General features: G+C 34.5%; 2 protein-coding genes across 18 annotated transcripts in view; both read right to left on the reverse strand.

The window, feature by feature from the left end:
- Window positions 1-26,223, reverse strand: part of LOC130897056 (zinc finger protein OZF-like) — a 287,205-nt gene that overhangs the window by 81,125 nt on the left and 179,857 nt on the right. The window contains exons 5-6 of one of the 16 annotated variants that reach the window (XM_057805587.1): window positions 11,263-11,892; window positions 9,156-9,716 (exon numbers count right to left, since the gene is read on the reverse strand). The exons of 10 other annotated variants lie outside the window; for them this stretch is intronic. In XM_057805587.1, coding sequence (XP_057661570.1) covers window positions 9,299-9,716; window positions 11,263-11,892 — 1,048 coding nt within the window. In that variant the 3' untranslated portion in view covers window positions 9,156-9,298. Of the gene's footprint in view, window positions 1-664; window positions 1,641-9,155; window positions 9,717-11,262; window positions 11,893-13,297; window positions 16,849-17,814; window positions 20,214-21,125; window positions 23,311-24,912; window positions 25,876-26,223 lie in introns of those variants that run through there. 5 more of the 16 variants (XM_057805602.1, XM_057805589.1, XM_057805613.1 and 2 more) reach the window with 5 other exon arrangements.
- On the reverse strand, window positions 2,600-7,197 carry LOC130897064 (zinc finger protein 701-like). 2 transcript variants are annotated; one of them, XM_057805631.1, is made up of 3 exons: window positions 6,734-7,197; window positions 4,381-4,898; window positions 2,600-2,804 (listed from the first exon to the last, which is right to left on the reverse strand). In XM_057805631.1, the coding sequence occupies exons 1-3, from the start codon at window positions 6,739-6,741 to the stop codon at window positions 2,683-2,685; spliced, it is 648 nt and encodes a 215-aa protein (XP_057661614.1). In that variant the 5' UTR covers window positions 6,742-7,197; the 3' UTR covers window positions 2,600-2,682. The 2 variants fall into 2 exon arrangements, with proteins under 2 accessions (XP_057661614.1, XP_057661615.1); XM_057805632.1 differs by lacking the exon at window positions 6,734-7,197 and adding an exon at window positions 5,427-5,658.

Here is a 26,223-nt window from a genome sequence, read left to right on the forward strand (position 1 = left end):
AGTGATCTGCCAGAAGAGTGACCACTAGTTTTATGTTATTTCTGGTTATCAGGAGATGTTCTCTAGACTTTTTAGCTGATATAGTTATGTATCTTTTGGATTGACTTAGGTCTGGAGTGTTTCTCCAATAAGACTCTATCTGATTATCTAACTATTCGTTCAGTTCGTTATTGATGAGGCATCTCGTAAGACCACAGTAGGGTTCTGGTCAAAGGTATGTAGTCGTTGCACCTTTTTTGACAAGGCTATCAACTTTCTCATTTTCTGGTGTTAATTGATGGCCTGATCTTCAAGTCGGCTTCCCTCTCTGCTAGAATGGATATCTGCTTTTTAGAGAGATTTTTAGCCAAACACTCCTGAGCAACTTTGTTTATTGCTAACAACTCTACCTGAAAAATGGTGGGTGGTGTTCGTAGAGTGATGGAGAGGTCCAGAAATGCCCAGTCCAGCTTCTTGCTCCAGTTTTTTACTTAAGAGGCGCTCTAGTGGATATTACGAATTAAATATACATATTGGATAATAGTTACCCTGAAATTATCAATTTCCTCCAGCTCCTTCTCTACAGTTTATCTATCGTATCTTGTATACTTAGCTTGACATATTACTATAGGTAGGCATAAAACAATTTGGAGTTGATTGTTTAAAAAGAAACTCAAACATAATTTAAAAATTTAATAATTAAATAAAAATGTAAAAAATGATCTTGAAAGTTCTATTTAATATTAGAACGGCAATTTTTCATGTGATTTCTCATAGGAGCCTTCAAAATGAATCCTTTATTACAAATCGGACAGTGGTGATCTTTTTCTCCAGTATGAGTTTTCACGTGATACCTATAGGGAGCTCCATGAGCAAATCTCTTCCCGCAATATTTACATATATACGGTTTTTCTCCAGTATGAACTCTCAAATGAGCCACCAAAATATCTTTAGAAATAAACTTCCTCGGACAAGATTGACAGGCGAATGGTTTATCCCCAGTATGAGTCCTTAAATGCTGAGCTAAAGTAGCTTTGCAAGATAAACGCATACCGCAAATATCGCAAACCACCGACATGTCGATACCCATTTCTTTATGGAACGCTGAATAATGTTGACGCAAACTCCCAGAATTCTGGTACTCTTTACCACAAATAGGACACTTCGCTAAAGTTTTGTTATCGGAATGTAGAGATCTTTTGTGTAAATATAAACATTGTTTCTTGAGATGTTTCCCGCACAGTTCGCATTGTACAGTCGTAGGAGTTTGATGAGATTTAACATGCTTATCGGCGGAAAATTTAGTTTTCAATATTTTATCACATTTTTCACATTTAAATACGTCGTGAGTTTTTACGTGTTTTTTAAAAGCGTGTTTGGTGTCTACAGAATATTCGCACAGATGACAAGAATATAGACCGTCTTCGTTATGAATTCTGGAATGATAACCGTATTCCACGTGCGTCAGGAAAGCTTTTGAGCATATTTTACATATGAGTGGTTGTGTGATTTCATTCAGATTCACAATTTGATCTAAATTATATTCTCTCTCGGGATTTTTTTGTCGCTTTTGCTTATGTTCTTTGTTTTTATTAGTTTCTTGAAAAATAAAGTCTGGATCTTGTGTTCGCTGAGATGTTTTACGTTTAGTTTTCGATGATCTGAAAAATAGAGTATTTCAATAAAGTTTCAATTAACTCTTTATAAACTTTCTGTTAAATTTAATCCAAAAAGATACTTACTCGCTGTAATATGTCTTAAAAGAGCTGCCCAAAATATAATCGAATAACCACCAAACGAGACATAACCGGTTTGGGAAGGTTCTGGAGGTTTCTAATGGCGGAATTGCTGATGATCAGATTATCAAAGAATTTTTACCAACCAAAAGAATATTACTAAGCAAATCTAGTCGTAGGATGTCCTAAAAAAGAGGAGGACAGTTTCAACCATCTTCCCAAAAAATAGTCAACAAAAGTGAAGCTACAACGATGGAAATTTGTGTAGACCCCGTCGAGCCTCTCATATACCTCTGGGGGTTCACCTGCACCACTATTGAAATTACTGTTATAAATAATACACAACATTTTTGAAAAATGTGTATAGTCTCTCTCCTAGATCTCTTGGAAGTTCACCTGGACCACTTTAGGAATTACTGGTCCAAATTATACAACAACACCAACACGTTGGAGAGATGTATGTAATCTTTCCCTTAGATCTCTAGGAGTTCACCTGTACTGTCCAACACCTAACAATAGAAGTTTGTGAAGAGCCCTTTCGAGCTTTCCATGGACCTCTGGGAGTTCACCTGGACCAATCTGGGAATAACTCCCCTGATGATGCAACAAATCCAGCACGTTGCAGGAATGTGTGTAGCCTACCTCCTAGATCTCTGTGGGTTTACATGGGCTTGTGAAGACCCTGTCTAGCCTTTCAGGGTTTTCTATGCGTTCACCAGGACCCCTTTGGGAATAGCTGCTCTAAATGATGCAAACAACATCAATACATCAGAGGGATGTGTGTAGTTTCTCCCCTAGATCTACAATTGCATCCTTATGAATTTTTGAGCGTTGTATTGATAATTTTGTATTCCTATTTATTTATCGTATCAATTAAATAAAACTCAAATGGATAATTTTTATTTGCAAACATTAATATACATAATTCCACTTCTTTATAGTGATAATTCTCAATTAAAAATTGATTTTAAAATACGAACTTGCATACTTTCTTATGAGATTCTAGATTATGTTTGGCTATAAATCGTCTGTAGCAATGCGGACATTCTAGATATTCTTCTTTATGGATTTTTCCGTGATAAAATAGTCCTGAAATGAATATTCCAAAAATAATATCAATAGCACAATAGTATGAACTTGTTTGGAATAAAACAATCTGAAAAAAAAATGAAAAGAAATTGTTGGGTATTTGGCGCCACAAGAGCAAACATTTGATCAACTATAGAATTTGACATAGACATAGTCAAATAGGACGGTAGTAAATTCGACAATAAAGCAAATGTGGTCAATTCGGCCAGACCAGCAAGTGTGGTAAATTCGGCCAGACAACAAGTGTGGTAAATTCGGCCGTTTAAATGATGAAAGAAAGAAAAACCTGAACTAACTCTGTATTAAAAATTAGGGTAAACCGATTTAGTAACAACGATAGTCCCTTTTTCGTTCTCGGATACTTACCTGACTCATCTGACACGTTTTGGTCGAATTTACCAGTGAATTTGAAGCTACCTCAGTGAAACTGTAGATCAGCGCTTACAATACTCATTCGAACCACGAAAATAGTAATTTTACTAATTAGATGTTCTTAGTAGTTTCGCCAAAAAACACGTGCATTCAGATAAAAAAAGCCGGGTGAGTATTATATTGCATTATATGAAATATTCAGTTTGGTTTCGATCGTTGACAGTGGCGATTCGCGACTTCAATTTGCTTTTCGGATCCAGAAACTTGTGCTTGTTTTAATAGAGTGTGAATCTAAACATAGATTATAGGATATGGTACGAATCACAAGACATAGTTTTAACAGCGCTAGTGGTGCTAAGACGAAATATGTCTTCTCCAATAAGTTTAACTAAGAAGGCCAAAATAATCATACAATTTCAGTCCTCATTCTAACATAGTATGGGAATATACACTGTAAATAAATTGGGTATTTGTAAAAGTCTTGATACAGAGGCACTACATTATGGAGTGGCCACAAAAGCAGCATTTATTGGATCAGAATATTTCTGGAGTCATTGGAAAATCAGTAATTGAAATAGCCACTGAGGCATGTTCGTATGAGAACTCTAGGCTAAAATGAAGGATCTAGATCTAATAAGTATTTATAGAGTACTCACGATATTACAAAAAAAAAACAATACAAAACGACTATCATTACCACAAAAACTAATTAAAGCTTACGCGGGTAGGAGCGATAACATCGATCGCTCATCAGTTTACGACCGCCATGTTGACGAAGATCAGCTGTTTTTTTTGATTATCCACTTCTACAATTGGTCTATATTTGTACAGGAATGAGGATATCCTGAGCTTGTTATAAAAAAGATTGAAAACTTTTCGCGGCTAAAGGCGAATTTGTGGTTGCAACAAAATGCGTGCTATCTAATTATTGAACTGATGCGTGAAGTTTTTGGCGTCTAATTTGCAAAAATCTAGATCTTCCTTGGTCTACTCGTTTACTAGATTCAACAGCAATGGACATATTTTTGCTGTTATTAATTTAAATTTTGAAAAATTAATCTAAATAAACGATGATTACAACATAAGATTATTTGATTCAGTACATTCAGTTAACGGAACTCCGCAACGTATTTGCTGAGATTATTGAGGAGTACAATACTTGAAACTCTGTTATGTTAACGAAAAATATTATAAAAAAACGCACCTGATCTATGCTTGTACTTCTTACCGCAAACGTTACAGTGAAATGGAGTTTCTCCGGTATGTACAGGCATGTGATAATCTAGCAACGTTTTTGTTCGAAATAGTTTTGGACACGCCGAGCATAAAAATAATTTTTGTTCGTTGTGCCTTATCCTCTTGTGATTCAGTAATCCAGCGTTATTGTAAGTACCGTAGCCGCACAATTCACAAATCGCGGTTTTCTTTATTCCAAACTCTTCGTGGTTTTCAGCGTAATGTTTTCTCAGGTGTAGTACTCTGGAATAATATTTATCGCAGACGGAGCATTTCATTTTATACTTTTCGACAGCGTGAAGAAATATTCTGTGGTATTGATAGTCTTTTCTTTGTACGGGAATATCGCACATTATGCACTTTATCAATTCTCGTTGTCGTTCGTGTTGCAATTTGTGGCGAATGAATTTGCGATTGTTGCTAAAGGTCGAAGGACATTCGTCGCATTGTAGTTTCATCATTATAATGCCATTTACGTTACTACAGCTGTAAATAATCGTCATGTTCAAGACATATAATGGATTTATCGATAATTTGTTCGTTCCAGCATTAGTGGTTCATTAGCAGTTTAAAGAAAAGTTTTCCCGTAACGCATATACGTCAATTTCCTACTTTAACTGTATTTTATCTACTATCTTAAAATGTATCCCTATTCTTATTCAGTAATTTCCTTTAATTCAGTTAAAATGACATAAGAAACTGAACAAAAAAAATATTTGAGGAACGTCTAATCAGTCAATCGATAAGGAAATATTCATATGAATGTTTACCTTAAAGGAATCCTTCAAAGTTGGAGTTACATAGCATGGAGCTTTCAAGTCATAAGATGGTTTGGTAATGTTTAGATAAAAACATGAGCTGCAGTAGAGAGGAATCAAATAGCAGACAGATTTGCTGAAGTAGGACCTGACCCGTTTGGTGGAATTTGGAACAAGACAATGGAGACAATATCATTATGAGGGGTGGGATGGTGTTAGAGTAAACAGTGTATTCAGTGGACTTCATAATAATTACCAGAGAGGCTAATGCCGATGTAAAATATTCGTACCTGGAATGAGGAAGGAAGGGAATAATGACAGAACCAATGAAGGTCATTTTTTCCTGCGTGTATGGAAGAGAAATTTCTATTTCAAAACGGAGAAAATTTTTCTATTGATTTTGTATCTCTACAATGTTACTTTTACTTCATTGTTTGTTTGTGAGTGAATCCGCAATTCCGCGCCACTTGAAAACGTGTTAAACTTAACACAACTACTCAAAACGAATTTTTACTACGCAAGCTCAATTCAGTTACAATAATTTATCAAAATAAGCATCATAATTTCCACGTGAAAATACTTTTGAGGCTGGATATCAAACCTCATAAATTTGACAGTGCAGAGGCGTATAGGGAGTGCAAAATATGACGATTTATCTCTGTACCAAGTTGCCGTATTGAAGGAAATTTCCTCCCACGCTTCTTCTACAGTTTCTTCAGGAAAACCTAATACCAATAACATATTCACTTGTTCGGAAAATTAGAATGTTCCACTCGTAAAAAAAATAATAACAATTTAATTAGTAGAACAATTTTTGATTTCTTGTAACTTTTTTTATTAACATAACTGAAAACATGTTTTTGGTTACTCTTCTTTAATAATAACGAAGTTTTATGAAAAATTATAAGAAAAAAAATTTAGAATAATATTATTCATGGTATGAAAATTAATTTTTTCCAAATCAATTGACGGTTAAAAAACTTGAGATGAAATTTTAAATTTAGGTCACCCCTAATTAACTTCCCTTAATGCCCTTAATAATCTCGTACAGTATACTAAATTTTTAAGTTAGAGAATCGCAAAGAAATTAATTGTTTTTCGAAATTTTGTGTCCTTCTTTGGGGCCCTATAACTTTTCAGAGACGCAACTTCTTATAAAAGTAAATCGTCATATTTTGAGCTTCCCTATCCGCTACAATGCCGTGTCGGTTCTATCCGGGACACTCTATATATCATAAGTTTAAAATTAATTTTACTATGAAGTGAATTTAATAATTATTTGACGTATTTATAGATGAGAATGTTTAAAAATGTATATTTATATGATTTTAAAAATTAAATTTAATATTATAATAATAAAAATTCTATTTTTTCAATTTACTAATGCATCGTTTAATCTGTCACAGATCTACAGTTATTTTACGCAATTCTAATTGTTTTTTTTTACAATCTAAAATTGATTTATCGAGAAATTTTCGGAATAGTAGTATTTTTTTAATCTAAGGGATATTTACATGAAAAAATTCAGTTTTGAACAATGTTAAGCGAAAAAATAATACTTACGATTTCATTTTTGTTGAGTTGCACTATTCTATCAAAATCTAACGTATTTTCATTATCAAAAATGATAGATACGGAAACTTCATAAATTTTTGACGTTTTAGGAGTAGAACGAGATTGGTTACAATATGAAGCATCCATGTTATATTTTCCGAAAACAAGTACAATTTATTAAAAATATAAAACTTTTCTTTTATGGTAATAAGTTCTGGAAACGATGATTATTTATATCAAGAACTGTTTTCATAAAAACCAACGAAAATGAAACAATGAAAATTATACAAAAAATATTATTTATTTTACATGGAAGTGAATAATTTGAAACAAACTGGACAACTGTGCTCACGGATACCAGCTTCTTGAGTTTTCAAATGATATTCTAAACCACTTTTGTATGAGTCAGTTTTGCCGCAAATATTACAAACGAACGGTTTGATACCAGTATTGACATTGTCCACAAGAATATCTTTTCTCTGGAACAAACTAAACATTTAACTGAACCAGGTGATTTGCCTTGATGTTCTGCCAATTGATGTTGTTTCACGAGATGTTTCAACATCTACAGTTATTGAAATGTTGAAACATCTACAGCTATTCTAACTATAGAGTTTAATGTGTTAAAAGCTAATTGTTTTGGCTTAAACGGTACGTTACATGTTTTACAAACGTCGTTATTGTGTTTAGTTATGTATCCTTTGAAACAATTTCCTTTTGTTGTTTCGAAATTACATAAAGTGCAGTGGTACAAGTTTTTTTCGTGCTGCGATGACGAATGGAGACCAAAATCAAGTTAGTTTCGAAATATTCGAGGCATACAGCGCAAGTTGTCGGTTCTTGAAGTTCTGCAAATAATTTTGGAATATCTTGTTGGTTGTTGGAGATACATGGTTCGAAGTTGGAACGTTGGTAATGATCCATTTTTTACCAAAGTAGTTTTTGGTACCTAAATAATCAATTCGAGAGACATTTTGTATCAATTGGCTGTTGCAATCGGCATTTTGGTTGCCAAAGTTCGAAAATTATTAGATTGCCTAATGGAACTGGAGCAAAAAGTAATACAGTCTTTAATACATTCGAGTTGATTATTATTCCATCATATACTTATCTTTGTATTCACTATTATCACTACACCTGTGGTGGAATCTGTATATATTTAAACGAGGTTATAAGACCACCGATGCCCTATAGCACAACACTCATTGAATACGCAGATCCTTCTACAGTGGACTAGACAAAGATGCCCATAAATTTGAAAAAACCAATAGAGTCGTAATGGATATCACAGATTAGCTGCACTGACAACCGAAATTGTCTTAATCACAGCCAGACAATCAGAAGAAAGATAAAGAAAACACACTTGTCACCAGCCAAGAAGCAATTAAATATTAAAAGATTTATTTTGTTATATGTACATTCGGTACCACATTCGTTAAATAGCTAAAGGTAAATAAGATAAGAAGGAGTCCACAAGAAGAATACTATTTAGTACTGTACCGGCACAGGGAAAAAAAACAAAATCATATGAAAGGCCTATCGAACATCTTCAACGAAAGACTACCTAGTAGAAGAGAAAAAAATGTGCCCAAAATAGGGATAAATTAAAAGAGAAGCTCGCAGATTAAGTGAAGAATGGAATAAGGAAAAAAATGAATAGACAAAAAATAATAATAGCAGATCTGAGAACTTTGAACAACGGAGCACATCTTTTACGTAAGCTTGATATGGAGAGAAGGGAGAAGAAAACTCACTAAAACGGAAAGACGTAACTGAGGTATTGAGGAACAAATCTATACCTCAAAATAAAACCCGACCGTTGTAACTCACTCGAGGCTAATGGAGGTGTTTTAGTCGGTATAGCGCCCGATACGAGCCAAGGACCGTTTACCAAGATTTTCTTGAACGGAAAGAAAAAAAATCACTACACTAACACAAACAATTACATTGTCTGAGGTGAGTTGTCATCTTCATAAAACGAAAGTAAACAACTTCTAAGTACTTATTATTATTTTCGATGAAACCCGACCAGGATCAATACTTTCCTTCAGTAATTCCAGATAGGTTGTGAGGCAGCCAGTGGCTTTGTTTGAGGATGATTATTTGAGACTGTTACACAGATATGGATGTTTTTATTTTATCCACGTCTAATATTAAGGTCGTAGGGTTTCAACTTCCCTAATTCTAAGTCACTAGAGTGGCATTGCCGATTTAGCACAATATTAATTAGCACTAACAAGACAACTTTGTGTTTTTTATCGAAATTACCAAAAAGTACTTTCAATATATCAAAACAAATTATGATAACGCAAGTTCTGCAGCTAAAAAAATTGACACCATTACAGTGCAATTTATATTTATCCATTTCAGTGTTTCAATGTTGTTTTGCAGCAAATACAATATCCAAAATAATTTACTCATCCTCAGGACAAACTATTTCATCTTATTTTATTTTTTGATATCAAAAGAAAATTTTTAATATATTCACATAGGAACTTTGCGCAAACTTTACTCAACTTAAGACATTTAATGTTACTTACAATAAATTTAAGAGTGAATTTATAAACAAGTAACTCAAAATTTCACTTTCCCGGTAGCAAGTATATCGCAAGTTTTGATATGTAGTCTCCAATTAGCCTTGGAAATGAAACCTTTTCCACAAATAGTACAAGAATAGTTTTTTTCACCGGTGTGTGTTTTGATATGATACCGATACGGAGCGTTTTGTCCGAAACCTTTACCACAATACGAGCACTTATAAGGTTTCTCTCCTGTATGCACCACCATATGAGACCGTAGAGTGTCTATAGCTCTAAACTTTTTATAACAAACAGTACAAGAATGCGGTTTATCTCCAGTATGGATACTCAGGTGTTTCATCAGTTTGCTTTTACTTGATATTCTTTTGCCGCAAATGTCGCACACTACAGACACGTCTATACCAAGCTCTCTGTGGTTAGCTGAAATATGTTTCCTTACGCTTGACGAGTACCTGAAAATAATTTATTCATCATAGATAAATAGATAGACAAACAGTCGTCCTTAAAAAGGATCATTCGGAATGAAATTCAGACTAAAGGAAAATAAATATGTAGATAATTACAGGGTAAAAGACATAATAGTGACATGACATTTTTTCAGTCTTTCACCATATTTCTGATCAGACCCCAAGATAGTATTTAACCTCAAATACCTCACAGCCAGCGCAAATTATGGACACGATTTGGCGTTTTCGCAAAAGTTATGCAGGCTTAAAAAACATGTAGAGTCGCATCTTGAGTTTTGGGACAAAAATACTTTTCGTCGACACGGATCTTCTAACTGGAGGTATAAAGCAGAATCATTAATCTGTATGAAAGCATCCACTGCGTGTACATGAAGAAACTAAGCTCCCAAACGGGACGAAGCCTCTGAACATACATTAAAAAACCGGTATACGGTGGTTTTTTCCAGCGTAAGCGACCTATTCAACGCCCGTCTCTTATTCTCATACATTCCTCGATTATAGAAATCTTCCAACACGGTTCTCAGTCTCAAAGACTCTACTAAGTATGAACCTTGTCGCCTTATAAATCTTTAAACGATTTATCAAGGTCAGAATCATCTTCACACCATCGTAACTCATGCAATCAACGGTGTCCCCATAAGCATCGATGTCCAGAAAGCCTTCGACCAGGTCCGCCACATGCAATAATAAAATTGATATATTCATCTTATTTATCGTTTCATAAGTGTTAAAATCGGTTATTGTATATCTAAACCATTCACCTCATTGACTGACGTTCTATAATGCGTATGATACTCCGACAACTATTGTTTTCGCCACAGACGTACGCTATCTCAACTTGTGATCCCAAAATCTCCTGATTTAATTATTAAATTGAGCGTATTTATTACCTCTACCATGTAATTTCCGACTGATGCTTTAGGGTAAACGTCTTGAGACCCGCCGAGAAGCCGTTTACTTAGGATTTACTTATATTCTCAATTGGACGTCCGATATAAACACTATTCTGGGCAGAGGTACTCAGAAGTACTCACATAAACTCCATCCAACTCATTACAGATTATAAAGCAAACGCCTACTGCACCCTACAAAACTATCAACTCAAAGGCTCTAGTCTTAGAAACGGTACTACCAATACAAGTGTCTATTCAGTCCCAGCAATACAATCTGTTTTACGAAGAGCTTTTAAGCCGACGATAGTGATTAATACAGTCGCAACTGGACGCGCTTTGACATGAAAACACCTACTATACTCTCCAGAAGCTGTTGGTCGAGCCATTTTGTTTTTATTCTCACTGTCATGAAATGAATCTACACGAGATGTGGTCGAGCGCATATACAGTTCCACAAGGAATGAAACTAAAATCGTACAAATCACCTCAAACCCAGCCGCGAAGAGGAAAATTTTCCCTATGTCAGGACCATACCATATCCCACGTGAAACCACCCTATTTTACTAAAAAAATAGCCCAACGAGACTCGCAAAAACACTCTACATACAGCTTAGTTTGTATTAGAATTTTTACATTACCTATAAGCTTTATTGCATATTGGACAGAAATGCGCCTGGTTGTTCATTTCGTCAGTATGTACAATCTTCATATGAGTCTTCAACGACTGGCTTTGCAAACTTTTACCGCATATTTCGCATTGTACTTTGTTATTTTCCATATGTCGTTCGCCATGTTTATACGCCGAATGTCGTTTTTTGAAAATTTTCTCGCATATTTTACATTTAAAAACACTGTGTTGCAACATGTGCGCTTTTATTTGTTTCTTTTGATCAGTTTTGTAATCACAAAAATGACATGTATACTGATTATCGTTATTGTGTTTTACTGAATGATAAGCGTATTCTCGATTAGTTTGAAAAGACTCGTTACACGCTGAACATTTTAAAGGATTAGGTAGTTCGTCCAAATTTATTATGTTAGGATTGCTGTCTTTTTGTAATAATCTTTGTACTTCTCTTAGTGACGGTTTTTTAGGTTTGTGCTCACGTTTTTTACGTACTTTCCCTTCTACTACTTCCGGCTTTTCTTCTTCTGCAACATTATCACCCCTCACGTGTCCAATACCTTTTTTTGTAATTTCATTTGGTGGTTTTTCCAATTTTTTCACTGATGGATCATCAGTTTTTTTTACTGGACTTTTAATTTTCCTACAAAATAATTTATTTAATATTCTGATGCCGAAAATCAAGTAAACGAATATTTAAAATAGTAAATTTTTCTTCTGGTTACACACTTATTAGCTTAAAATACTATGAGAACTATTTATAACTATAATTGTCTACATAAGAAATAACGATTACAAATCTAGTCAGATAGTAACCAAATACAATGGGACTCTCATCGTATCGATAAACAAGCTTTTAAACGTCTTCGTCGGAGAATTTTACTGGCTGCCAAGCATCTAAATGATACGTATCGGTGTATCTTCTCTTCATTGCTAGCTAGTTCTTCATTCTCCAAAGTATCCAGATCTGCCTGAACTGTTTCAACCTGATACGGTGTATGTGGATCGTATCTACTAATCTTGTGGGGTTCCCTCTTATTTAGAATCGCTTCCTATCAAATTTTAGTCATTAATGTAATAATTCAATCATTGTCATCAACAGAAAACTCATGGTGAGGGTATTAGCTTTCTATGATCTCACATAAATCCTCACTGTTTCATATGGTCCGATTAATTTAGCAAACCATGCGATGTTTTAGTAATCTAGAGGCTTAAGTCTCTAAATCACCTGGATAAAATGTCAGGACCAAGACCTGCGAAGACGCCTTACTCACTGGTGAAAAAACATCCTGAGCTGTGGGAGAGGAAAAAAAACTACAGAAAGGTGAAAAAGTTTATAGGAAAGACAAACCGTTCCGTCTGGATGACCCTTGATCCTCGCTGGTCATCTTGAGGCTCGGACCATCGCACTTTTGTAACGTACCAGTTAAGAGAGAAAGAAAGTCGAAGGTTCAAAAAATACTGAGCTCGGATTTTATCCTAGCACATGATTCAGGCTTGAGCAATGCTCAGCGCTTTGATAGGTACGACCATATACTTCTCAATTTTTTGCTATGGTCGCAGCAAGTAAAGGTTATAGTGATTATAAGCTGTTTATGAAAGGGCCTTTCCATTCTTTGTAATAGTAATAATTCGATTAAATATCTAAATATTATTAGTTAGTTTATAAACAGTTATAAAGTCTTCTTTAACATTTCTAAAAACTTTCTGAGCTTTTTTTATGCAACTTCTCTTGAAATTTCCAAATCTCAATTCTGAGTTTCGTAAAACATCGGGCGATGTCTTATTAATATTGAGTGAAATGAGCCACAAAATAATTTCACCTTTTTAACCAAATTCAAGTAGATCACTATGACTAATGTTCTAATGGAAGAATACCAGCACATATGCTGGTTGTTTGCATACTGCAGATGACCTGTGACCTGCTACTTTATCATCATATAAACATACTTCTTAATAAGCTTTTCAAAAAGCTTCTACTTTTATCTAACCAATTTCATTCTGTTGGGATGAATATATTATTCGGATAAAATAAGATTCACATTTTTCTATAAAGAAATATTTATTTTATTCACTAATAACTAAGTCTTTTCTTACATATGAGCACTCAAGAATATTTTGTACAAGTTACAAGAATACAATCAGAACACATTTAGTCATTAACCCGATGATAGGGTGATGAGGTATCACATACCTCGGGCAAATTGTAATTAATTATAATTTCAGCAAGCCAACATGAAAGTACAAGAAATTTCAGTAATTCATGTGCTTTATTTGACGGCATAAATAAATCTAGATATGGAATATGTCTCGAAAACTCATAGGAAAATAGCTCCTGGAAGTTGATCTGGATACAAACATCTATGAGGGCGGTTTGACCTTTTAGAAATTGACAATACTTTCGTGACAGTTATTATATTATTAGTTTTTAGTATATACCTAACATTATCTATTCAAATTTTACATGATATGACCGTTGAGTCAGTTTTAATACTTATATAAAAAAGCCCTCATTGTTGACTGAATGTGATGGAACAAGAATCCTAATTTTCTTTTACTTAGAGACCAATACAAGCCGATAAGGAAATGCTACGTTAATATGTGATTTATAACCACCAAGACAGTCAATTACTATAACTACTTAATCACTTGGTTTTTCAGAAAAATATCTCGATATTGGACGCAGTACTCACTACCTCATTCCATAAATTTTTCCAAAGTTAGTCTTACATAGACCATTCTTATATTATAGTATTGTAGAATTACTTCTTTCCAGTTGATTTTTCTGAGATGTAAACTCAGCTTTCTAGTGCTTCCTGGTGATTCATTTTGAGACCACCATTGGCTTCTATTAACTCTACTAATCCTAAATTATGAACTTTCTCGTCGTACAAATGCTTTGAAGTTCATTGTGTAACTACTTGTATTGAGGTTAATGTGTGTCCCGGATCGATAAATATTCTCCTGCTCAGTTTTCTCCATAGAGTCATTGCTATTAAACGATTCTTATAATTTAATTCTTTCAACTACTCAACTTCTTCATCGATTATTCCGTTCAGCAGTTGCCTTGTATTCAGTGTCGTCAACTTTTATTGACCGCAGATATTTTCCCCTTTCGTCCCACTATTCTTAGTTCTTCCTTCTAACTTTTTGTAATTAAATTTAGTAGCCCTTATAAATAGTTTGCTTCTTAGTAGTGTATTATTGGCACTGTTGCTCAAGATTTGGTCCTGCCTGGACATAAAATTCGCTTGTTGGATGTTGAAGGTGGAAGCAATAGCCACGTAGCCGAATTGGTAGGTTCATAAAAGTTTGGAGCCCTCATTGAGATCAATGAATACTCAGATTCGTCCATCTTTAGGAGTATCGCTCGCACATTCGAAGCTCGGCTTCCAAGCATACTCTGAGGATGCTCGACTCAATACAGAAGATAACAATTCGATTTACAGGCGATTCAGACTTGATCAAAAACTTGACCAGCTTAGGACACAGAAGAGAGGTCGCTGACCTGACTCTGTTTTACCGATATTGTGACAGCAGATGCTCTACCGAGCTGTCCAACATAATCCCACCACGAGAAGTAATCGCAAAACCTACTCGATAGTCAGACGTGGTTGATTAACACCAAGGCACGTCTTGCCCGAGCATTACAACATACAGAAGCTCAAGATTAATATCCACAGGCACCATTAACTACTTGAGTGTAATAGGGTTTAACCTCTTGTGCTTGCTCGTTTTTAAATTTTTCTTGTTTACGTTTCCCACAACAATCTGTCTAGGGCTAAATTGCACAATTGAGATGCCTCACCCTCTTCTATACATTTGTTACAAAGTTTTTTGTTTCTGTATGGATGGATTCTTGATGTTCTTGATCTAGTTTATATCCCTTTCGGGATAGCTTTCAGAAGTTTTTGGCGAAACAATTGCTTGGTTGGATCTTATTTTTATCATTTCTGTTTCGTAATTAACTTTCCTCACGTGAATTCTCATTGACCCTGGCTTTTACATCTTTGGATGGATAGTGTTTTAGTATCAAAGAATCATCAATTTTATGCCGATCTTATCTCCTGAATTTTGACGAATGAATTCACAAACACCTTGACTGTGTTTAAATAAGGTTGCAAAATATTCAAAACTGTTTCTTGTAATTGACCTCTTCAACCACAGAGTGCTGGATTCCTAAGTTCGTCACTTCTCCTACCATCTAAAACCTTTGCCTCTTCTTCCGTACACCAGCTTCGAAGTATTCAATACATTACTTCGGGTTGGGTTTCTTTTTCTCCCTTTGGGTCGCTTCCTCCTTTTTCTCGCTTTACTTTTTTTGGTACCTGCTTCAAAAAAGGCAAACACTGTTTCATCTACATCATCTACAAGTGATGGAGATCGTGCCTATGTTTTTTAAGATCGTTAACTTCGTGAAAATTCTCTATTGAGTCACTTTGAGTTGTCTTTATGGTCAGTCAGCGTAATAGATAGAATTTTGCTTTTTTGAACGCACAGAATGTGTTTTATTGAATGAAATAGTGTTAAATGGTCTGATATTTCCAGTTTTTGATTAATTATTTGTTTCTATAAGATAATTTGCAGATCCAAAAATAATTACGCAGACGTGGTGCATTGGGGATTAACGACCATACCGACTCTATTTACACTTACAACTTCTTTTTTGATAAAACAACTTTTCAAATGAATCCTCATGTTGCCTTTAGAGATAAACCCTTTACCGCAAATCGGACAGCTGCACGATTTTTCTCCCGTGTGAGTTTTAAGGTGGTAACGGTAGGGAGCACCTTGAGCGAACTCCTTACCACAATACATACAAATGTAGGGTTTCTCCCCTGTATGCACCCTCATATGCGAAGTCATGAGATCTTTGGTAATGAATTTTCTAGAACAGATAGGACAAGGAAAAGGTTTGTCTCCCGTATGGGTACGCAAGTGTTGTCTAAGTTTGCTTTTACACGAAAGGCTTTTACCGCAAACGTCACATATAACTGTATAATCTACACCCAATTCTCTATGTTGACTAGAATAATGCATTTTCAAACCGCTTTTATACAGATAAGATTTGAGACAAATTTTGCATTGATGTTTTAATAAAGGTCCGTCCGAAGCGATTTCCATGTGGATGTTGGCCATGTGCGTCGTTAAACCCCATTCGGAGTTTAATTGTTTACCGCATATTTTGCAATCAAAATCTTTCTCCCAGCTATGAGAGTGATTCAGTGCTGTTGATTCTCTTTTATAGATTCTATTGCATATCTCGCATTTGAATCTTTTATGAGATAGTACGTGTTTTTCGAATGATTTCTTTTTTAAAACTTTTTTGTTGCAAATGTGGCAAGAGTAGAAACCGTTGCTTTCGTGAGTTTTGGAATGGAAAGCGAAATCTAATAGGTTTTCGAATGTTTTCTCACATAATGGACATGTTCTTGGTTCTTCGTTATCAAATAAATTTTGAATTTTATTTTCTTTTTCTTTAGTTAATTTTATTCTTCCATTGTCTGTATTCGATTGTTGTATTTTTGATTTGGAATTTCGATTACATATCCTATTCGATTTTTTCGTTTTTGTATATTTTCTTCTAGTCTTTTTGTACCTAAAATGCGATTTAATTAATATAAATACAAACAATACAAAAACGAAATTTATTATGAAAAAGCCCGACAAAGACAGTTGATTATATACAAGACAATTTTCAATCAATTTGAAAATTTAACTCTCCATATTCCTTTCGCAACATAGTTCCGTAGCTTCTCGAACTGTTGTTGTGATTGCTGCAAGGTGCAACTCGTTTAGGTGCCTTCGGGTTACACACGCTCGCAAGATTGGGATCAGCAAATCCTCCAGTGAGTTCAGAATTAATTCTTGCTGTGGCCAAAAGTGTTGCTAATACATTAGTCAGTACAGTCTGCTTGCACCAGGCATGAGACAAGTTAAGGTACGCATAGATGGGGCTTCCGTTTCTCTTATCGAACAATTGCTCTACTTATACAGGTACGAAATTCGAGTTTTGACTGGCATTTTATAAGAACTTTGTCATATAATACCGCATCTCCTCATTATGGATATCATGGACGACCCGGAGTACCGCTGGTGTATGGAAGAGTGATGTCATCTATGTATACCCAACATTCACACTTGGGAAAGCCTCAGAGTTTGTCAAAGTGCCTGTTTGGCTGCTCAAAGGATATCGATCTTTTCATTATCATTATCATTTCGTCCGAACGGCCGGCAGAGAGAGAAATAACATCGATATACCCCTGTCTATTTCACTCTACTATATTCTGTTTGAAACGAAATGACATCGAAGTTTTAAGTGGTAGAAATTGCAAAAGAGGCGAATGGCGATTAGAAGGAGATAGAGAGCGGTAAATCGATGTTCTTTCTCTCTCGTCTAATAGTACAATTTCATTTATATGTCACTCACTGTATCTGCAATATTTTCTCTAAATTTTCTTCATAGTTAAAAGTATAAAAATTAATTCTTAAACGAAAAGTCATATTTTGATAACCTTGACGAACGTCACGTATATATCAAGTTCAAATAGAAATAAAAAACAAATTCCTCAATAAATTATTTATTTACAATAATCTTACAAACTTTTAAATTTGTACAAAAATCTAATGGGAATCACAAAACTATTGAACTGTCTGATATCAAAAAATAATTCACATCCTTTAATATAATCGTTTAATTTCCAATAAAATAAGAGACATTTTCTGTTTTTTACAATAATTATTGTCGGTTATTAATTTCTTGTGCATACAAATGTCTTCATATGTCTCAAAAATTAAAAAACCGAAGGATTAAAATGACGAGTTCCCGCACGCTTTGAGGATTCGATTCCACGTCCAATCGATCTATGAAGAAACTGATAATAATTCCCTTCATCAAGAAAAAATGTGATTAGGCGTTACCTATATAAAAAACATCTTTGATTCAACACTAACTCTACCAGTAAATCAAAAAAAAAAAGATTTTTAAGAAATTATAAATATAATTTACAATATGAATTCCAAACAAACATCAATTACTGATGTTTAAAGTATGCGTATCTGGGAACATGTGTATTCTTGTCAATTATGACAATTCTTCAAGTAAATAACGCCTATACCAGTTTCTACTATAGCTATATGTTCATTGAGCAGCCCATCGCGTACAACTTAACCATGACCATGGAAACATATGTATTAAATCAAACAGTAAAGCTGTTTCCTAAGCATTTAACTCTAAATTAATTACTTAGAGCTCATATGGACATGTACGGTTGCCGTGTCCCTCATCGACTTCCATGTTGGGTATCATATTGACAATAATTGCTTTATTTACTGCTACGCGGATAAGCTGAGTTTTCTGGAATCTTTGACGCAGATTTTTCAGCCACGATGTTGGGGGTCGACCTATACTTCTCGTGCTCATTATTTTGCCTTGAATTACCAAGTTAAGAAGATCTTTACTGGGTTCACTGGGCGCAAACGATGAAGTTATTCTGATATATATTACACCGGAGTGCACACCATGACCGAAGTGATCACGAAGAAAGTCTGCATAACTTTTTTTCCAAGAGCACACTACCTTTTATATTTTTTACGTAGAATCATCAAGCATACTTATGAATAATTGTGGGGGGTCTAGATCTCTTTCTATTCTATTAACTGGACGAGCTAAAGATAGTTATTGGTATGGTTATTGGATACTATCCGGTAAATTAACACCTTGAAAACATCGAAGACAGTTCTTGTTGTTTCAGAAAGGAAACAAAGAAATCGATACAGCTCCAAATCAATGTTGCATCTTGATATGTCACACATGACACACAGTACACGTGTTTTTGACACAAACTCACCTGGTTTGAGTTATAAGAAGTAGAATTAAGAGAGAGACCAACGATAGAATAGAGCAATTGGAGAGAAATCTGTAGAAATAAAAGCTAACCATCAAGGCAATTTCCATATAATCAAAAGACAACTTGGACACTTGGAGAAGAAATGGAAAAATTCATAAATAAAGGTATTGGTTTGGAAATTGAGGTAAAAATAAATAGTAAAGAAACCGTGTATGTAAATTAATCCCTGATAGAGGCACAGCATGTTTTCGTGTGAATTTTAAGATTACTATTAGAAATGAAAGCTTTACCACAAATGGTACAATTATACCTACGATCTCCTGTGTGAATTTTAATATGATACCTATAAGGCGCAGATTGACCGAACCTTTTACCGCAAAAAGAGCAAACGTACGGTTTTTCACCAGTATGCACCCGCATGTGCGAAGTTAATAAACACTTGGTAGCAAAATGTCTAACGCATATTGAACAAGGGAACGGTTTTTGTCCGGTATGTGTGCGCATGTGTCGCGTAAGTCTAGTTCTATTCGATATTCTTTTACCACAAACTTCACAAATCACCGTTAAATCGACACCCATTTCTCGGTGCATACTGGAATAATGTCTTCGTAAGCCCGTTTCCGATTCGTAATGTTTTTTACAGAGAGGACAGTCGAATTTGACTAGAGGTTTCCCGGTTATAATTTCATGATGAATCGTATTTAAATGCGTATCTAAACTTTTCGAATTCGCTAAATGTTTACCGCAAATTTCGCATTGGTACATTTTCTCGCCGGTGTGACTGTAGGAATGTTTTAACGCCGCACGGGCTTTCCGGAATATTTTGTTACAAACTTGACATTTGTAACCCGCGTGACCGTTGATGTGTCTTCTTATTCGGAATTTGGTGGCTACGGAAAATCCGCATAGATGGCAGCTGTGTATCTTAGACTCGCTGTGATTTTTGGAATGGAGAGCTAGTTCTAAATGACTATTGAATGCTTTTTTACACGTTGGGCATAACAGTGGTTTATCTAGTTTTAATATGTCGATTAATTTCATCATTTTTTCGTCTATTTCTGGTTCTGGAACTGTGATTGGAGTTTTTTTCTTAAATTTTTTGTTGTTGTTCAACCTAAAAAATAATGAGTGTTATTCACGAAACGACACGGATGAAAAATCAATACTTACTAAGCTAAATCACCGATACTTATGTGTTACATTGTCGAAAAATGACAAATTGAGTTTCATGTTTAAATTAATTTCAGCTGGATTCATTCAGTAACGAACTCGTCCACTAATATATACCGTGCAGCTTGTCCTGTTCTAATATATTATCGACCATTGGCGGATGCGCAAGGTCTTTTTTTTGTTTTTTCGTTCTGCTTGCTTTTAAAAAAAACAATTTCTAAGAAAATCTTTTTCTTTGTTTCCAGTAATCTAGAGATCTCAAGTAACCATAAGGTTTTAATATATGAAGCAACCGTAAATCAATTAAGTATTCGATTGCATAAGGACAGTGACAAGTGAATGCAAAAGTTAATTAAACACATCAATTCAAATAAATTAGATGTTAAGTTTGTGCATAAACATTAGTGAATAGTTGAGTGTGTAAGTGTTAATAGTTAATAGTTGGTGTAGAAATAAATTACGTGATTAAGATACATCGTTAGTTTGAATTCATATTACCAGTTTTGTGATTGAATAAGAGGAAAATTACAATAGAGAATTCGAAAAAAAAAACGCTGAATGTTACTTGATAGGTAGATGGGTTATTTATTTTTGAAGTTAGATGTCGAAAATATACATTCTTATGCGAAAAAAATTGTCTTTTTGATTGGGCGGAGCTTATATAATAAATTATGTTATTTTTCGGTGTTTGAGGCCCTCTTTTTTTATCTAATGGCATCATATAATTTTTCTTTCCCCTTATATTATCCAATTTGGAATTTCTAATAATCGTTTTTAGTTTCGACTGTTACATTATGACGTTTCTTTGGTAACATACAACCATCAGTATTAGATGTAGTAAAGAAAATCACGAATATTACTTACAAAATATTATTTATTTATACATTTGAATAAATATACGATTTAAATATACAAACGAAATGAATACACTTCTTATATTCATCAAGAATTTCACGTAAACACACAATATTTATATACAGGCTATACGAAGAAACGCGAGTGACTCGTCTAATTGTCACTTCGTTTCTTGTCGGTTTATCTTGAGCAACTCGAAGGAGGCGAGTCAATCAACCATATTCTTCAGCTCGCTCAATTTTCTGCCAACTTCTGCATAGTAAAGACGCGTGAAATTTTGTATCATACTGAAGCAGAGTAATGATTTGCACATTACTAGAATTTTACCAAATTGGAATCCGAAAAATCCTTACCGCAACGATAAAAACAAAGAGATTACTCCGTGAAATAAATATATATCCTGTTGTGGTGTATAGAAGTCATCCATCGTTTTGATTTCCTTTTCTTTACTAAGTTGGAATTTCTGAAATCGTTGGTGATGTTCATACTGAACACAATGTTTATACTACCACTCCACCAACTCTCATAATTATCTTCGGAGACTGAAGGAGAAGTGTCAGTATCTGAAGACGATAACTTGGTTATTGGTATGTGCGTCAGGCAGTGTAATAGTAAATGTTGGTGTATTGGTAAGTGGCACCATTCATCAAATTATATTTGAAAGCATCCGTAATTTCGGGCTCTGTTGTACAGACTAATGGTAGAGGAGCTTCCGGATCATTCCATTTGACATCGGCTACTTCGACAAAAGAAATTTCCGTTAAAACTAGCGGCGGCGTAAGTAAATCCAAGAGAAAAAAAAATAGTATTGGAGGAAATAAGCCGAAAAGTATCAAGAAATCTAGTAACATTTCAACAACAACACCTGTCATCGAAGAAAAAGTCTCCAGAGCCACTAAAAGAACCGATAAAAAAACTTCGTTGAAAGCAGGGGTGGCATCCAATACATCTAGCGCCGTTCCATCCGAAATTAAAACAAAGAAACCTACTAAAGCAAAAAAAACCAATAAAGGTAGTTTCAAGTGTAAACAGTAGGTTCATTCATTCATATTTCTTTTTTTTTTTTTAGTTGGGTGATATAAACGGCGGGGGACGAGGCTTAAATTCGATTACCAAGAAATGGTTTCCATCATTTTTTTTTGTTATTTCAGTTTAAGGTGACAAATCGTCACAATACGGGTTATTAGCTTGGAGGAGGTCTAAAACTTTCTTGATATCTGTGGGGCAGTTGAAGTGAAATCTAAGACACCTCGATTTTGATATTCGATTGATCACAATTTTTCATATGAATTTTCATATTACTCAACGAAATAAAACCTTTTTTACATATGAGACAAATGTGAGATCGTTCTCCGGTGTGAGTTTTGATGTGGTATCTATAAGGAGCCAGCTGCGCAAATTTTTTCCCACAAAACGAACAAGTAAAAGGTTTTTCGCCCGTATGGATGCGCTCGTGTATTTTCAATTCCTGTTTTTTGGAAAAACCTTTATTACAAACTTGACACACATGCGGTTTATAACCGGTATGGACTCTTAGATGATATTTCAATTTGTTTCTGGTAGCGATCGTTTTGCCACAAATGTCACAAACAACTGAGTAATCATAGCCGAGTTCTTTATGACTCGATGAATAATGTCGTACTAATCCCGAGTGACTTTCATAATGTTTGTTACAAACTTTACAGTCGTACTTTTGTAGAGGTTTGCCTGTGATTATTTCATAGTGAGTATTTCGTCGGTGAGCGGTTAAACTCTTGGTATAAGGAAAATGTTTACCGCATATTTCGCATTGGAAGGGCTTTTCGCCTGTATGGAAATATTTGTGTTCCATGGCATCTTTACTTTGCTTGAACGTTTTCGTACAAATAGGACATTTATATTTATTAATACCTTCGTGTTCTCGCATATGCAGATCAAAGGGAGTTTTAGAAATGTTTGAATAATCGCATATATGGCAAGAATATGTACCATCTTTACTATGTTCTTTGGAATGGAATGCAAAATCTAAGTTATTTTTAAATTCTCTTAGACAGAATTTACATATTAAAGGTTCATCTAAATCTAACGGTTTGGCTAATAGCATAGGATCTTTGGTATAAACGGCTCTGGTTTTTTTTTCGCGTGGTTTGACATCTCCGTTGTTTTCTTTGAGTTTATTTTTTTCGTATTTCCGTTTTTTTCTAACACTGAAACAAACTTTTAATTAATATTTTATATTACAATAGGTATGATTTACAACTTACTACCCATCAAACGTATATAAGAAACAAAAAAACACTTTACTATCAAAAATTATTATTACAAACAAAAAACTTTATTATATACAGTTTTTGTCAAAGATTTCGACTACTGACTACAGGATTTTCACGATTTTGACAAAATAATTATCTTCTTTGCGTCTTGGTAGCCTCAAATTGGAAAAAGAATAAAAAATAGTAATTGATCTATGTAAATTTTAAATTCGTTCAATTATTTGATTGATTTTTTAATTCATAAACGAAAACGGAACTTTTCTCTTTGATTTAAAGTGAATCCAGATGATGGAAAACGAACGTTCGTTGCGTTGGCCACTGGAACTAAAGTATAATCGCTGCAAATGACCATTAATATAAAAATAAAGAATTTTTTATCTGATTTTCGTATACAAAAAACTGTCACAAGTAATTTTAATAACCATGAATTCGTCACATATATCAAACATGAATGTACAACACCAAGTTGTTATCCTCTTTACCGATTAGAGATCTATTGTAGTTCTATGAATTTAGATCGGATCCACCAGCTTTTTTCTTACAATGTCTATTAGTTTAGAGACTGAATATTTTTTATAGTTCTTTAGAAGTGGCTTTCGCAGTTCCTTATTCCGATCCACAGAATCTACTATGTGAAAAACATGAATTCTAGATACCTATTGAGCTCACAATACTCCGTTGACAGACACAACAGTTTTGACCGTTTTCCTGTCTGTTGTTTCGCTTTGACCTTGTGAGTTATTTCAGCATAGTCTATAATTATACTCTGCATATTTCTTGGTGGTGAAGCAGAAGGATTCCGATCCAACGAATGATATTGACGCAACTTATTTGGCCGTTTCGTTGTTATTATGACCTTCCAACCCCGATACCCAGGCCACCGTGACTTTATTGAGATTACAAAGCGTATTTAGAGCACCCACACCACCCTTTATCAGATTAGAGATAACGTCTACAGTATGGAACGCCTTCAGCACTGCTGTTGATTTGTTCTTTTCTACCTTTTGGTTTCTTTCACAAACTAGTGGATTATCATTATTTCTCCTTAAAATATTGTGTCTAAATTACAAATTCTTTTTTTGCTATCGTTACTCACCTTCACGAGTTTTGTTTCATATTTTGTTTTAATTAGAAATTGTCTATTTAATGTTTGCTTTTATTTAGATTGTTTTCCGTTTTAAGCTGTAGATTATTTACGTCTATTCGTAGGTAAAATAAATTGTATGGTATTTTATTATATGGATTTTTTTACACATTTGCTAGCTGTTTCTCACATGTATTGGGGATATACATGTGTGGCACTCTCGCCTATATTTTATTGACTATTTAATTCCGTTTCATACGATGTCATAGTCCGTTAAAATGCTTACAAAACCAAAATTATAACTATTTTATTAATTTAGCTTTCTAGAGAAGATGGAGGAGAACGATAAACTAAATGAGCCCGCAAAAGACTGGAAAAGTGAGTTAATGACACATTTTGAATTCCATACAATTATTTACCTGTTGTGGATTTAAATAAAACAAACGATTTTCTTTGAATCTTATATATTACAATTTTAGGTGATATTTTCGGATTTATGGCAATTCTTTACGTGAAGTTTTAAATTTCCCGCGGAAATATACCCCTTCCCGCATATTATACAACTAAAAGGTTTCTCGCCGGTATGTAGCTTCAGATGATAATTAAAAGAGGAACTATGAGCGAATCTCTTTTCGCAATATCTACACGTATATCGTTTTTCTCCAGTATGCACGGATCGGTGCTGTTTCAAATCAAAGGGGCGGGAAAAGCTTTTAGAACATAATTCGCAAGGATGGGGTTTGTCTGCAGTGTGAGTCGGCATGTGTTTGTTTAATTGCGCTTTGCTCGAAAAATTCATACCGCAAATTTCGCAAAGAGCCGGCATCGATTTACAAAATTCTTTATGATGACGGAAATTGTGATGGGATAAACCAGCGTGATTACTGTAATGTTTGTTACATAAACTGCAATCAAACTTTTCTTGTTTTCTGCCAGTAATAATTTCGTAATGTATTTTACTTCTGTGGTTTTTCGCCGAAGCTGAGGTGGAAAATGTTTTTCCGCAAATATCACACTCGAACGGCTTTTTGTTTTCGTGGATATATTGATGTTCGTAAGCTATTTTTAGGGTAGGGAATTGTCTTTCGCATAAAGGGCATTGGTACTTTCTTATACCTTCGTGATCCCTTATATGTTTCTCAAGCATTGACTTCTTCTGGTGTTGAAACTCTTCGCAGATATGACACCGATATAAATCTTTTTTACTGTGCATGATCGAATGGAATCCAAAATCTATATTATTCGTATATGTCTTATGGCAGATTTTGCACGTCAGTGGAACGTCTAATTCGGCAGGTTTCACTATGTACTGATCATGATCTTGTTGTGGGATTTTGGCTAGGATCCCTCTCATACCATTTCTTCGTGATTCTACTTTTATACGAGCTTTCACTCTACCTTGTTTTGGGAAAACACTAAAACAAATTTAATTAGATCGACATTCTAAAACAATAAATAAACCTCCCCGACTTTTCTTATTGTTGATATTTCATTTCCAGAATTTCTAACAGACTAAACAATATACTGCTGCTAATAAACAAAGAGCCAAGTACTAAACTCACCCTATTTTTAAATTGTTCTATTAGATTGTTCTTTCCAGCGACTATAAATTGTTGAAACAGTAAATTTGTACTTTGTACTAAACAAGACCGTTGCTGGTCTTCTTAACCTTATTCTGTTGTCAATGGTTTAATCACTTTTCCTAAGCTCTTCTCGGTACATTTTGCAATTTCCTGGCTGAGGTTTTATGCAGTTTTCTATCA

Source organism: Diorhabda carinulata, chromosome 8, assembly GCF_026250575.1.
Source record: "Diorhabda carinulata isolate Delta chromosome 8, icDioCari1.1, whole genome shotgun sequence".
In the NCBI taxonomy this organism is placed as follows: domain Eukaryota; kingdom Metazoa; phylum Arthropoda; class Insecta; order Coleoptera; family Chrysomelidae; genus Diorhabda; species Diorhabda carinulata.

What these genes read in the sequence shown, in the direction of transcription:
- LOC130897064 (XM_057805631.1), bottom strand. An exon ending in GAAGTACAAGCATAGATCAG is followed by an intron (nt 2,805 to 4,380) that starts GTGCGTTTTTTT and finishes TATTCATTTCAG; the next exon opens with GACTATTTTATCACGGAAAA.